Source organism: Rhipicephalus microplus, chromosome X (assembly GCF_043290135.1).
Source record: "Rhipicephalus microplus isolate Deutch F79 chromosome X, USDA_Rmic, whole genome shotgun sequence".
Classification (NCBI taxonomy): Eukaryota; Metazoa; Arthropoda; class Arachnida; order Ixodida; family Ixodidae; genus Rhipicephalus; species Rhipicephalus microplus.
This window is the reverse complement of record NC_134710.1, coordinates 237145254-237160056: the sequence shown is the minus strand read 5'-3', so window position 1 is coordinate 237160056 and position 14803 is coordinate 237145254. Positions and strand designations below refer to the sequence as shown.

The 14803-nt window shown below is 48.0% G+C and overlaps 1 protein-coding gene across 1 annotated transcript in view; it reads left to right on the top strand.

The window, feature by feature from the left end:
* Window positions 1-14803, top strand: part of LOC119187779 (uncharacterized) — a 353057-nt gene that overhangs the window by 270208 nt on the left and 68046 nt on the right. The window contains exons 2-3 of the mRNA XM_075881459.1: window positions 1945-2325; window positions 3340-3562. Of these exons, the coding sequence (XP_075737574.1) occupies window positions 1945-2325; window positions 3340-3562 (604 nt within the window). The remainder of the gene's footprint in view (window positions 1-1944; window positions 2326-3339; window positions 3563-14803) is intronic.

Sequence of the window (14803 nt, the reverse complement as noted above, 5' to 3'; positions counted from 1 at the left end):
GAAACAACTTTGCGGTGTGGCATGCGGTGGTGTGTTATACATACGAAACATATGAATGCTTATTATTTGGCCATAGAAATGGTCAGTAGTGTGGCAGGCAGCTTTTAAAGCTGTGGGGAGACAATCTAGCAGAATTCGTGCGCCTCTTCATTCTAAAAAAAATGTTCAACCGCGTCCGCAAGGAGCTAAGTTGTACCGCAATAATGGAAAGGCACTTTCGGGAAACAACATCCTGGGGCCTTGACCAACGCTTTTCTACATATACAAGGCCACAAACTTCCTATTGTGCTCTCTCAAGTTGACTGAAATTTCCGGTTGTTAACTAAAGTGGATGTGGACAATAATAGTCAATTGGCTCTCATTTCCCGACTTTTTTTTCTTGTATCTTATCTATTACTTACTTATTTTCACCCTTCTCATGTGTAGGTTAGCAATATGAGTAGACCTCCCTGCGTTCTCTCCCTGTTTATTTCTCAAAGCCACCTTTCTCGTACGGTCAGTGCATGACGTAATGTCCCTCGTGTGACTTTTACGATCGAAACGGGACTCTAATAAGAGCTTCTAAGAAGGCTACTTCTTATGATGCAAAGCGAACTTCGCGCTGAAGATACACATCTGATTGACTCAGCTGTCATCTGGCCTTCTATTAAAGATCTATCTTCTGTGACCACATATAACTGCTAGGTGAACACTGTTGAAAACAAATTGAACAGGGTAGTGAACCAAGTACAGCCTGGTTAACCTTCCTGCCCTTATTTTTTTCTCTCTTTCTTTATGTATCTGGCCAGCCTGTTACATATTACAAAACATGTCGTATCATCGCGTCTGTACTTACACTGGTTAATCTAACAGAGCATGCTCACATTATCTGCTGCAACTCAGCTCCGGTTACTAAGGTACAGTTGTTCTAGACGCCAAGAAACCATCAATTCAATGCAACACACAGCACTGTCTTTCTCTAAATCATTTTGATTGGTCTGTACTAACAACAACCCTTAAAAAATTCAAATACTAAGGCAACATCCATCGATGACGCCATGTGCTCACATATTAAGTGCAACACAACCAGCATGACATAAGTGTCAATGGTGAGACCAACTGCTTGAATTTTCTGCCGCAAAAATCGATGTCATTAAACTCGTATTCTGACTTGATGTCGAAGCTGAGCACCGAAAACTCTAAAGGTGCTCAGTGAAGAAAGAAGCAATGAGAACCAGAACAAACGCAGTTGCCATTTCAGTATATTAGAAAAACTTGCCTTGCGGCATATAAGCACTGAATAGACTTCCGCTGACTTTGATTTATTGGCACTTATCGTGCGGTTAACAGTCACAGCTGCGTAGATGCACGCTTTACATCAATCCCAAGTTTCACTTAGCTTCATGTGACATTATAAGTGTAAATAACATATAATTAGTCGTTTGGGTGGCAGTTTAAGAACTGTTGAATCGGTGAAAGCATCGCTGCCATCGTTCAGTGCCTTTCTTAACCAGTGTTTACTCGTTAGCGCTATGTATTTAATGTACGCACATCGTCGCTTCATCATGACATCGTCGCTCGGTGAAAAATGGACAGATCGCTGTGACACTGCAAAAGCAGGTGAGGTGCAGAAAGATGCAATGCATACGATTCCGGAAGCAGTGCGAAGCCATGTTAGGTGCAGAACGCTCTCACAATGAGAGAAAAAAAAAAAGATGATGATTTCGCTTTCCATTTGTGTCAGGTGAAGGCATGAGGACCCCATGAACCCTTTTGGGTCATCGCTCGGAACCTTACAATTCTCGAAGAAACGGTGATTTCTGTACTGCACAGATGAAAAGTGAACTTTTCAATCGTACCGCAGCTCTACTAAAACAAGCTTCAGAGAACGCAAAGCGAGCGATGAAAAATGAAGCGCCTTTCTTGCGTGGAGGCTCCGCTGACGTGCGCTTTTCTTGCACGCAGGCGTGGCACAAGCGGTTCCTGGTGCTCAAAGACGAGTCGAGTGAGCGAGGTCCGCTGCTGGAGATGTACACGAGCCAGGAGGAGGCCCAGTCGCAGTGCACGGCGGTAGCGTGCAGCAGTGGCGGCAGTGTGGCACGCGCTGTGCCAGTGACAGCGCCCGCCTGTTGCCGACTCTGTTTCGACCTGGCGCAGACTGTGCACGTGGGCTTCACCTCGGACTCGAAACGCTTTCCCAACGCTCTGGTGCTCGTGTGTCAGGGCCGGTCGCCTCTGGTGTTGGCCGCTCAGGACGAGCTCGGCTCGCGCTCTTGGCTGCTTGCTTTGGGACTCATCGCCCACAAAGCCTCATCACAGCACGGGTGGAGGTTTATGTGCCGGAAGGTTAGGACATTGCCGAAGCTTAATGTTTACAGCACTCACTCCACAGGTGAACTTTGTCAATCAGGGCGAATGCCATATAAAGTGCTACACGAGTTATCAGCCACGATTTACCTCAGCTTGTCAATGATAGCTTAGGAGACAGAAATAAAGCGGTGCAAAACATGCGGGATGGCTTAAAGACAGAGACAACATGACCCCCAAGTTTCCTGTTATTTAGTGCTTTTACTGAAGCCCCAACTAAACGACAATTTTATTATTGCGGTGTCTATATGGCCTCACGTGTGCTTTGTGACGCTTATTGTGCTGCAGCAACGAAGACGTGTATCTTTAGTGGTGCAAATTTTCACGACTGATGATTACGTCTGCATGCTAGAATAGCTTTGTGAATTTTTTTTACTAAAGAGAAATGTGCGCGGACCGGCATGCATGAAATACCGTTTAGGCGTATCTATTGTAAACATTGTTTTGCGGGGCTAAAGCATTTACATGTGGCAAAAGCCTCGTACTGAAGAGAAACCGCGAAGTCCGCTGTCAGCTTATCTTGATGGTTACGGAGCGGTGTTATAGATTCACTTAGTTACTGGGCTTGATGCAGCTAAACTTCTTCACCGAAAACTCACCTCATGGCCTCGCTCGATAGGTGCTTCGGTCTTTTGACGAAGTTAAATTATCGAACGTTTGTAAGCAACGCACGCACTTGTTTTACTCTATCTAGTTGGGAGCTAATTAGAAGAGAGCACTTTCGCCTGCTCTTCAGGCACACTCGATAGTGAAAAAAATATCTGTTTGTTAAAACGGAATGACACTGAACCACTTGCCGGCCAAGAAGATCGAAGCTTCGGCGCATAGAGAAGTCTGAAGCATTCGGTTCAGCTGTATAGAAGGGACCAAATATGGAAAGAGGCCTCGGCCACCCGGGTCTTGAAGCGTGTTAACTGATTCGATCACGCTTGCTAGCTTTGTTCTCTCCTATTTCTTCAAGTACGTATCTCATGGGGCTCTTAATGTTGCCAGGCGTCCGAGCAAGCGGCGGCCATGGCCAACTGTGTGGCGTTCAGCAGCAGCGTGGAGAACAGTGCGTCTGGCGCCGGAAGCACCGACCTGGGGTCGTCATGCCGCCTCCGCACGGCGCGAGGTAGCGGCGGAAGCAGCGGTGCCTGTGAGGGTGACTCGGCTGAATCTCTCGACGGCGTTCTCATCCCGCCACCGCTGGAATATGGCGATGGTTGCTTAGACAGTGAGTACAAGTTCTTCTGGGATAAAATCTGCTGCAAGCATAGCCAACGTGATGTGTGACAGCTGGCGCTGCTGTAACTGGTGTGACCAAATGGTTCTGTGGCATATAGGCTTGTATGCGGCGCAACTGGGGGACTTATATGAAAAAAAAAAAATTCTAAATGCGGGCAGCCAGGTTTCTTCTCGAACGATAGATACGCTATAATACGGTGTCGTAAACCAGCAATTCTTGTTTTAGAACTCGGGTCACACGAGTCGCATGTTTATCGAGCACTCTATTACGAGTAAAAGCGGAGCTTATATCGAGATGTCCTGTTTTTGCTATCCGCAATCATAATAAAACGACAGGGATGTCGAAGGTATGTAATTATTTGTTATTCCAATGAAGTGTATTACCTATGACCTAAACGCAAATTATTGTGAACTAAACGAAGTTATTCAAGAAAAAGCGCCACTGGCAGAAGTCAAACCCTAAACCCCCCTCTTCCCATCACGCTTTCTTACGTTGCTCTCGTTGGTCTAAGTTGTCTACGGAGAAGCCGGCTCTCTAGTCCTCTTTCTTCGATGTGTACAAGATTTAACAGTGGGAGTGTTAGCCAGTGCTACACCTAACCAAGGCGGCGAATGCAGAACATCCTTTTCATCTTTGTTACGTGCAGTACGAGATGTATCGGGAGCTCGCAGCTAGTACGCTCTCTGAACCTGACTCCAAATAGTTAGCAACGGCATGCACTTCGACACCGTTCGAGTCTAGTAGCCTGAAGGACTCCCCAATTTCGCTAGACCGCTTGCGCACATGCTTCAAAAAGTCAGCTTCCTGTCAGTAAGATTTTTTTTCTAATAATGCAATATATGAACTGTGTTCCCGTTTGTATAGGCATTTAGAGAGAGTTCTGAAAGAGCTAAATCTTTCTTCCACTTGCTGAGTGGAGGTCATTTAGCCTTCTTGTACGCATAATCTTTATGGTTCAGTGCATTTATAATTTCAGAGGAGAACCAGTGAGGATATTTACGATGTTGAGGTATATATTGCGGAATAAGCTTGCGCATGCTACTTTTATTTATTTTTTATTTATTTATCAATACTGTTGGCCGAAGGCCGGTACAGGGTGGTTGCGTTACAAAATATGCAATAAAAAGAAAAAAAAATGCAGTCGCAATCGAGGACAGACTAAAGGTACAGTACACGCAAAAGACACAATGCAGTAGTACACGTTATACAATGATAGAAAAGGGACAATGCAAGCAAGAAAAGCTATAGACACTAGTAAATTCTGGTAACAACAATTTTTCCGCGGTCGCTGAAGGAATCAGCCCTTATACAACAAGAAACGACAGTTTTCTTTAGGTAAATTGAATCCGCAATGTATAGGCTATATGCGTCTGCATTAGAAGTGAAAAGTTTAGTTATCCCAGTTTCAAATTTGCTTACATTGTCTAACAAAAGCTCCGTAAATTCCTCAACTTAACAACAGCTCCGTAAACTCCTGAACTTGTTCATTAATATTTGCTTTGTTGGTAATCTGTCACCAATCAAGGGCTGACAAGTAATAATAAGAGCTCGTGTCGTCACCTCTCTTGAAAGCAAATCTTGGAGATTGGTCAAAATGGCTACTGTAGCTCGATGTTTTGGCAAAAGAAATGCAATCTTTCAATGTGTGGTGGGTGGATTTTGTCAGCACAAACAAGAGAGAGGTCGCAGCATGAAACTTCGACAGGTTGATTGTTTGAGAGGCAGAGGTCCAAGACATTGTCTTTGTAACTGACGTAGGTTGAAGTAGGTAATTAAACACCACAGAATCCAAGAGCAGGTTGCAATTTATCACGGTGAAATGATTATGATGAGAGAAGGTAAGCGTGCTCAAGTCAGTTCCAGGCACATTGAATTCACCAAGAACAATAATTTTGTGCCCACTATGAGACGAAATCACAAGACATCACGAAACACAGCAAGAGAAAATGCTGGGTGGTAAGTAGAAACATTAAATCAAAACTTTTTGACGGCGCTCATGGCTGATTTGTAATGAGATCGATTCTTCAAATGTTTTCGTGTGTTTTCGTCTAATGGGTTTTATTAGTGAACTGCAAATAGAAACCAGAAAGCCACCGTCTTCTGTTTGATTGCACTGAAATCTTGGTCGCTGCGGAAGGTGAGAAATGTTGGGGAAAAATGTCAGATGAGGGGTTTTGAGGACCCAGCCAGGTTTCAGTAATAGCAACAATAGGAAAAGAAGAAGAAAGAACGTTAGAAAAAAGGGAGACCCTAAAGTTTCGCCTTTAGGAGTTGAATGTGATAACGACATCCTCTCCCTAATCCGCATTTCAAACACTTAGTGCATGAAACATCTTCAAATTTGCTATGCAATTACTATACGTGGCCTTAAGGGAATAGGCGCAGTAGCGTGCGTGCCTTTTGTAGTTCGGTGCCGGCTGTCAACCACGCAGCCATTATGATATTCACATATTATGACGCTCGTTGGCAATCGACGCATGTACCGTGCAATATTACTGCAATAGTTCATGTTGCATAGTGAAGCATGTATACAGGACGTGTGTGTTTGTGAAGCATGAAAGCTACTTTCACTGTATTTCCAAGCATAGGAAGTTCTTTTTACTGTTTTGACAAGCAAGAGCATGGCTGTGTGGTAGAACATCCACCTACCACGTTAACAATCTGGTTTGAGCCCCACTCAAACCCAACCAAATCTGGTTCGGTCCCCACTCTGCTCCAGGTTTTTTATCATTTATTTTCATTGCATCGTTCAAAATTTTTGTCACGCAGAGGATGATGATTTTTCACTCCCAACTAACTACGCCTACGCCGACACCGAAATTTCTGCGAAACGTGCGTTTTAACGCTCTCGCGTCAAAACTAGTTGGGTTTAGTACGCAGACCACGATGGTTCTGGTAGACTATGTCTGCATTAAGGATATAAGGACATAGACAAGGAAGGCTTAAGGACTATGGGACAAAGAAGGCAAATTAACTACCAATAAGGATAGGATAGTTAAAATAGCAGAAAAGTTTTACAGAGATCTGTGCAATAGCCAGGACAACCACGACCATAATGTAAGAACTAGATGTAACCCTGATGACATCTCACCAGTAATGACAGAAGAAGTCAGAAAAGCCTTGGAGGGAATGCAGAGAGGCAAAGCTGCTGGTGAGGATCGGGTAGCGTCAGATCTACTAAACGATGGAGGAGAGATTGTATCAGAAAAACTAGCCACCCTGTTCACGAAGCGTCTCCTGGCGGGGAGGGTACCAAAATATTGAAAGACTGCTAACATGATATTAGTACATAAGAAGGGATATGACAAGAACTCCAAGAATTACAGGCCGATAAGCTTGCTCTCCGTCCTATGCAAGCTGTTTACAAAGGTAATTGCTAACAGAATTAGGCCATCATTAGAATTCAATCAACTAAAAGAACAAGCAGGGTTTCGAACAGGCTACTCAACAATCGACCACCATCATACTAACGATCAAGCAATAGAGAAATGCTCAGAATACAGCCAACCACTATACATAGCCTTGATAGATTACGAGAAGGCATTTGATTCAGTAGAAACATCAGCAGTCATGCAGACACTGCGGAATCAGGGCGTCGACAAAGCATATATGAACATGCTGGAAGAAATCTACAGAGGATGAACTGCCACCGTGCTGCTTCATAAAGAAAGCGACAGAATACCAAACAAGAAGGGGATAAGACAAGAAAATACAATCTCCCCAATGCCATTTACTGGATGCTTACAGGAGGCTTTCAGAGGCCTAGAATGGGAAGGGCTAAGGATAAGAGTTAATGGAGAGTACCTTAGTAACCTGCGCTTCGCACACGACATTGCATTGCTTATCAGGGGACAAATTGCAACTCACGATTACTGAATTAGACAGGCAGAGCAGAATGGTAGGTCCTAAACTTAATCTGCAGAAAATGAAAGTAATGTACAACAACCTCCGAAGAGAAAAACGCTTTAAGATAGATAATAGTGCACTTGAAGTTGTAAAAGACTACATATGCTTAGGACAGTTAATAACAGCGGAGCCGAACCACGAGTTGGAAGTAGCTATAGAAGAATAAGAATGGGGTGAAACACATTCGGCAAACACTCTCAAATCATGACTGGTAGATTACCACTATTCCTCAAGAGGAAGGTATATAGCAGCTGTATCTTGCCGGTACTTACCTACGGAGCAGAAACCTGGAGGCTTAAAAAGAGGGTTCAACTTAATAAATTGAGGACGACGCTGCGAGCGATAGATACGAATATTATAGGTGTAACCTTAAGAGACAAGAAGAAGGCATAGTGAATAAGGTAACTAACTGGGGTTAAGGATATCATAGTTGAAATCAAGAAGAAAAAATGGATTGGGCCGGGCATGTTGCGCGGAAGCAGGATAACCGCTGGTCATGAAGGATAACTGACTGGATTTCCAGAGAAGGCAAGCGGGTTAGGGGGAGACAGAAAATTAAGTGGGTAGATGAGATTATAAAGTTTGCGGGAACAAATTGACAACAGCAAGCACAGGACCAAGTTGACTGGTGGATCATGGGAGAGGCATTTATCCTGCAGTGGACGTAGTCAGGCTGATGATGATGATGTCTACATTACGCGGCACTTGTCACACCAGGCACTAGCTTAGACAAATGAAGATGAGCAATTTGTACAGACTGTATCCGAAATATGATCCCGATATACGAACTGGACTACGCCCATACATACTGTGCTGATTCATGTGTTATAAGCGCTATAGTGTATACAGTATGTACATGGTGCCTCTGATTAGTCTTTCGTCTTTTATTCCTAATTTTTCGTGTTTTTGTCTTTATCTTGTACACTACTCTCATGATGCTGGGATAGCCGGTTCTAACGTAGCCTATTTTTCCATGTTTTGCCGAATACACAAAAAGAAGAAGTATGTCGTAGTGGAGCACCCCAAGAAAAAGCTTGAAGAGGCTGTGAGAAACAAAGAAGGCGACCCGGGACCCAATCGTCTGGCTACACCGAAGGTGAACTGAGCGAGCCAGCGCCACGGCTCGTGCTCATGCCCACCACCCCTGCTTTCTCCTTTATTTGTAACACACTCCCGCGGCCGCCAAACTCACGGCAATGTTCGAGTGTACAGTGGCAGAAGTTCACGCGGACGTCTGCGAATAAGATGCGAACGACGGAAGGGGAGGGAGTGTTACTTAGAGACGATGAAGTGCTTGCCGATGACGATGAAGCTTGGAGAGGCGGTGGCTTGTCTTTAGGGGAGGGGCGTCGTCTAATAGCGCTGTGATGTCCAGAAGACATCATGATAACGTTGTTTCCAATCTTCAGCTCATACTGGGGGCCTTTTCTTTTCTTGCGTCACTTGTAGTAGGAAGAGTCTGATGCTGGCCTGTTGTCAGAGATTCGCAAGGTTTCTTGATAATTCGCGTACTTCTTCAGAATCATGTTCACCAGCCGTTGTTTGTATTGCTTCTGAAGGCTCTGCAGTAGCTGCGCGATCTTGTGCTGCTTGACCACTTCAGGTGTCAGGTAGTCCTGAGCAGATGCCTGACTCGCAGGTGCTTCGAATCTGAATAAAGAATCCAATGTCGACGACGATTCTTTTTCGTTCGACGAGGACGACGACGATGCCAATGGTTTTTGATTCCGTCAGGCGGTAACGTCTCCAAGGGCGGGGATCTCGGCAACTTTCGAGGGCGGCAGATGTTCTTCCACGTGCGCTGCTGCTGGTAGCACATTGTCGGCGTCCGTTACGGCACCTCGGAAGACGGCGTACTGTGAGCTGACGTTTACGGGTGCGAGATTTTCAGCCGTGGTGGCGTAGTTGGTGACATCATTGCAGGAGCCTCCCGATAACTTGTCGATCACAGTGCACCCCGCTTCGCGAGAGTCCTTGTTTGCGGCGATTCTCTGCATAATGCGCATGCATGGTGTAGTGTTAAAGGTGTGCGGTGTGGCGCTCGTACGCCCAGAGCAGGTCTCTGGCGTCAGGCGCTATCTCCTTGTGGTATTTGGCGGTGTCGTAGATGGTCGTGGGGTCTATGTACTCGGTTGAGTGTGGCTTGTAGTATCGCTGCTGCTCGCCGTACCAATCGTTGACTTGCCTGGCCTTGAAGGAAGATAAACTCGAAACCCTACCACAAGGATCGGGCTTGAGGCGCATGCAGGACGAGAAGTAGTTGTTCCACGTGTTGTTCTCCATGAGGCAAGTCCTGGGGGTACAGGGTGCCACACGACGAATAGTACATGCGTTCGTCATCTCGGTCACGAAAGTGAGACGGACTTGCCAAGCAGCGGCTCAGGTTGTGGAAAGCCGGATCTTTAGAGTCGGTGCACACGGTGCACGTGGGGTTTTCCGTAGCCATCGAACTCTCCACGGCGCACCTTGTGGACAGGCCTTTGCTCCGAAGCGCCATGTATCACTTGGAAATCGGCAGGTCTTTCGGCTTGTGCTCAAAACTCGTTCGACTTGTGGTTGGCGTTGGAATCGGGAGGCCACTGGAAGGTGGAGTTGTCGCTTGCTTTGACATCAATGTGTGAGTAGTTATTAGGCTAGTCGAAAGCGAAGTCGCGGTCTGCGGTGACGTCGAGGCGAGAGGATTCGTGAGGCTAGTCGCAAGCGAAGTCGCTGCCTGCTGCGATGTCGGTACGTGCAGGGTCGTGAAGCCGGTCGAAAGTGAAGTCGTAGCCTGCGGTGGCGTTGAGGCGAGAGGAGTAGACAGACCGGACGAAGACAAAGCCGCAGTCTGCTGTGACGTCGAGACGAGAGGGGTATCGAGGGTGGCTGACTGTTGAGTCTCGGCTTGCTGCGACGTCGAAGCGAGAGGAGTCGAGAGGCCGGTCGAAGGCGAACTTGGGGCCTGCTCTGACGTCTAAGTGGAAGGAGTCGACAGACCGGACGAAGATGAAGTAGCTGCCTGCTTCGATGTCGAGGCGAGAGAGGTCGAAAGGCTGATCGAAGACAACGTCGCGGCTAGCTGCGATGTGAATGCGAGAGGCTTACGAAGTGCAGTGGTAGTGACGGCAGCTGATGCTGGTTGGGTTGGCGGCCATGACTTGGCTGCGCGGCGAGCTCTCCCTTGAGCGCAAACGACTTTGTCCTCAAAGTCGCTGGCTGTGATCAGGTCTGCTTCCAAGTCCTTGTAGTGAAGGTAAGCCTAGATCTTACTGTCGAGGTTCATAGGTGGGCGTGTTTCGTGACGACAATTGCGAGGAGCTCCTGGAGCCTGAAAGCGGGGATCGTTGAATCGGCCAAAATGGCGTCGAGCATCGAAATGTCCTTTGTGATGGCTGTCCGGTAGAAGCCGCGCTGTACTCGGAGTTGGTTCATTCTCGAAGTCGAGAGCCAGACGGCCGGGTGGGTTTCGGCACCAGAACGAAGTGTGAGAAATGAAGAAGGGGACCCGGGACCCAACAGTCTGGCTGCATTGAAGGTGCACGGAACAACTGAGCGAGCCAGTGCCACGGCTCGTGATCGTGCTCACCACCCCTTCTTTCTCTTTTATTTGCAACAGAGGCATCCGAGAGGCCACATTGAAGGGTCTGTAGTGAATAGGAATGCCCACTACTGCAGTGACATCGACACGTTGGCGCGAGCGCGACCTTAGGCTGCCTGGTTGCTGCTGCACTGCTGCCCGTATACCCAGCCAAATCTTGCTGCTTCTGCACCGAGGCTGCTACCGCTTTTGAGCTTGAATTGTCATTATTTTTTGATGGAGAGTGCCGCGGTTTTACTCGGCCCTAGAACTGCGTAGCCGAAAGCTGCCGTCCGTCATGCCTGACGACGCCGTTTTCACATCCCCACCGGCTTCGTCACGCAGGGGTTGTCCCGGTGCCCAGCTCTTGCGAGAACCCAACATCTTGAGCGGCACCGACTTGAAAAACGTTGAGGATAGGTTGGAATCCTATGAACAAGCCAGTGCTATCAACAAATGGGACGATCCCAGAAAGCTTGGTACCGTGATATTTTATTTAACGGATGTTGCCAAGCTGTGGTACAGAAACCACGAAGCGGATAACACCACTTGGGCGACCTTCGAAACCTGCATCGCAGATGTTTTTGGAAAACCTGGTGTGCGCAAACTTCATGCAGAACAACACCTACGAAGCTAGTCCCAACAAACTGGTGAGACATTCACCAGCTACATCGAGGACATCCTCGACCTCTGCAGGCGTGTCGACCCGGCGATGGCGGAAACTGACAAGGTATGACATATCATGAAATACATTAACGACGATGCCTTTCAAATGCTGCTCTCCTACAACCCTGTCACTGTCTCTGAGCTCATCGAGCTGTGTCAGAGTTTCGACGAGCTCCGACAACAGCGTCTTCTCGCGCGACGGCCTAACGTCTCGGATGGCACCCTCTCAAGCCTGACTACCATCTATGACCTTCAGTCGCTGCTATCGCCGATCAAAAACTTTGTTCGGGCTGAGGTTGCTCGTCAGCTATCGCTGCTATCAACAGCCGGCCAACCACCGTAACCTCTGCCAGCAAACATTCGCCAGGTCTTCCGGGAGCAAGTTTGCGCGGCTTTGCCATCTGCACGTGACACTTCGCCGTTGCTGTCCCTCTTGGCCTGTGCCGAGGAGAATGCACCTCTAAGCTATGCTGAAGCTGCCGCTCGACCTCCTCTTCAGACTTTCATGCCACTAGCCTCAGCCGTGCCTCTGCGACCCACTCCTCGGTTTGCTCAGCCAAGGTACGTCCAGAGCAGTGGACAATGGCGTACCCTCGACAACCGGCCGATATGCTTTGCCTGTGGTCTGCCTGGCCACATAGTGCAATACTGCCGTAGTCTCATCCCTGTCTATCACCGGAGCTACCACCAGAGCTTCGAACCTGCCCCTTATGGAGAAACCACGCCCTTCGTTCACAGGCTCTCAGCACCCATCCCAGATGTCATCGTACGATGACCACCGCCCTCCTGTTAACCGCCGCTCGCCATCGCTTCGACGCCACTCGCCATCACCGATGCGTCGTCGTCCTTCATCGCCAGAGCGGGAAAACTAACTGCCACAGTTCCAGAGGCCGAAACTGCGTCACCCGTGAAAAGACCATAGTCTCTCTCTACACCCACGTATGTTGTCGAGGTATATGTGGACGGCGTCACTTCACTCGCTCTTGTCGACACTGGTGCCGCAGTTTCCGTGATCACTGCCAGACTCTGCTGCTTCCTCAAAAAAAGTTATGACACCACTAGCAAGTATATTGCCTTGAACAGCCAGCGCAGAGCACGTCACGCCGGCCACTGCCTGTACTGCTCACATTGGGATTGAGGGCCTCATCTATGTCATCGGATTGCAAATGTTTAATTCCTGCTCCCATGACCTCATTTTTGGTTGAGACTTTCTCTCCGCTAATAAGGCCGTCATCGACTGCTCTCGCGCTGAGGTGGCATTTGAAGTGTTTGGCGACGCTCCGTTATATGACGCTCTTGAGACCGGGGACAAACTATTTGTTGCTGAAGACGTCATTTTACCACCGCACTCTTTTGCCCTTCCCATCTTGTAACTCGCTTACTGTGTCGTGTGCCCTTTTCGTGCCATCTGCCATTTTCGTTCCTCCCAAGTGTATGCCGCTTCCCCATGCCCTTCTAGAACTTCATGACGGTGTCAGCAGACTTCTCATCTCAAACCTGTTGTCATTTCTTGTAACACTACTTCGGGGTGAGTGCGTCGGGCGTGTTTAGGTTCGACCCTTCTGCAATTATTGACGTGCCGACAGGTTCTTCCACAGAACACGAAGTCGTCAAAGTGACCTGCACCTCTTCGCCGCAAACTACTTGGCCTGAAGTACTGAGTAGCTCCATCGCCGACACATTGACCGTTTCGCAACATGCTCAACTCCTACGACTCCTGGACAAGTTTCATTCTTCCTTTGACTGCTAGTATTCTCCCCTCGGCTGCACGTCAGCTGTGTGTCACCGCATCAACACGGGTACCAATGCGCCACTGCGTCAAAGACCCTATCGAGTGTCCACAGCAGAGCGCCAGGTTATCTATGACTAAGTAGCTGACATGCTCAAGCGTGACGTCATCGAGCCTTCAAATAGCCCTTGGGCATCTCCAGTCGTTCTCGTGAAGAAGAACGACGGGTCAATTCACTTCTGTGTTGAGTACCATCGTCTTTACAAAATAACTTGAAAAGACGTTTACCCCTTACCGAGAATCGACGATGTCCTTGACTGCCTCCAAGGTGCGGAGTTCTTCTCTTCTACTGACTTATGGAGTGGCTACTGGTAACTCTCTCTGGCACCTGAAGATCAGCCTAGGATGGCCCTTGTCACACCTGATGGCCTTTGCGCAAGTAAACTCACCATCCTCTGCCATGTTGTCTCTAAAGACGGTATTCTTTCTCACACCACCAAGCTTTGGGCAGTTGCAAAGTTCCCTAAACCTGCGTCTATGAAGGATCTGTGCAGCTTTCTTGACCTTTGCTCATATTTTTGCCGCTTTATTCGAAATTGTGCGATAATCACCACCCCCTTGACTGAACTTCTACACAGTGACTCGATAAGTTACGTTTGGTCACCCGCCTGTGACGATGCCTTCGAAACGTTGAGCCGCCTATTAACCTCGCCAGAAATTTTGCGTCACTTCAACCCGACTGCTCCGATTGAAGTACACACCGATGCCAGCGGTGTTGGACTCGGCGCCGTGCTTTCACAGCGCAAATTGGGGTTCCAGGAGTACGTAGTCGCATACGCAAGCCGTACCGTCACCAAAGCTGAGAAGAACTACTCTTTGCTAGAGAAGGAGTGTGTGGCAATAATTTGGGCTCTAGGTAAATTTAAATCGTATCTATATGGTCACCCCTACGACGTAGTCACCGATCATCATGCGCTTTGTTGGTTATCCACGTTGAAAGACCCCTCTGGCCGTTTAGCTCGCTGGGCTTTGCGGTTGCAAGAGTTCGACATGCGTGTTGTCTACAGGTCTGGCCGACGTCACACTGATGCCGATGCCCTATCACGTTCACCTGTGTCCTCCGAAAGCTCTGCATGTATATCTGCCGTGTACAAAACGGTTGCGTTCCCAGCAAACTGCGACATCCGTGGAGTCTGAGCAACGTAAGGATGACTGGATCAGCGCTCTTCTGCGCTTCCTTTCAGACCCGTCGACTTCTCCATCTTCTCGAACGTTGCACAGCCAAGCGGCTCACTTTTAGGTCCACGATGGCCTCTTTTATCGCAGAAATTACAAGTCCGACGGCCGAAAGTGGTTACTGGTCATACCTCGC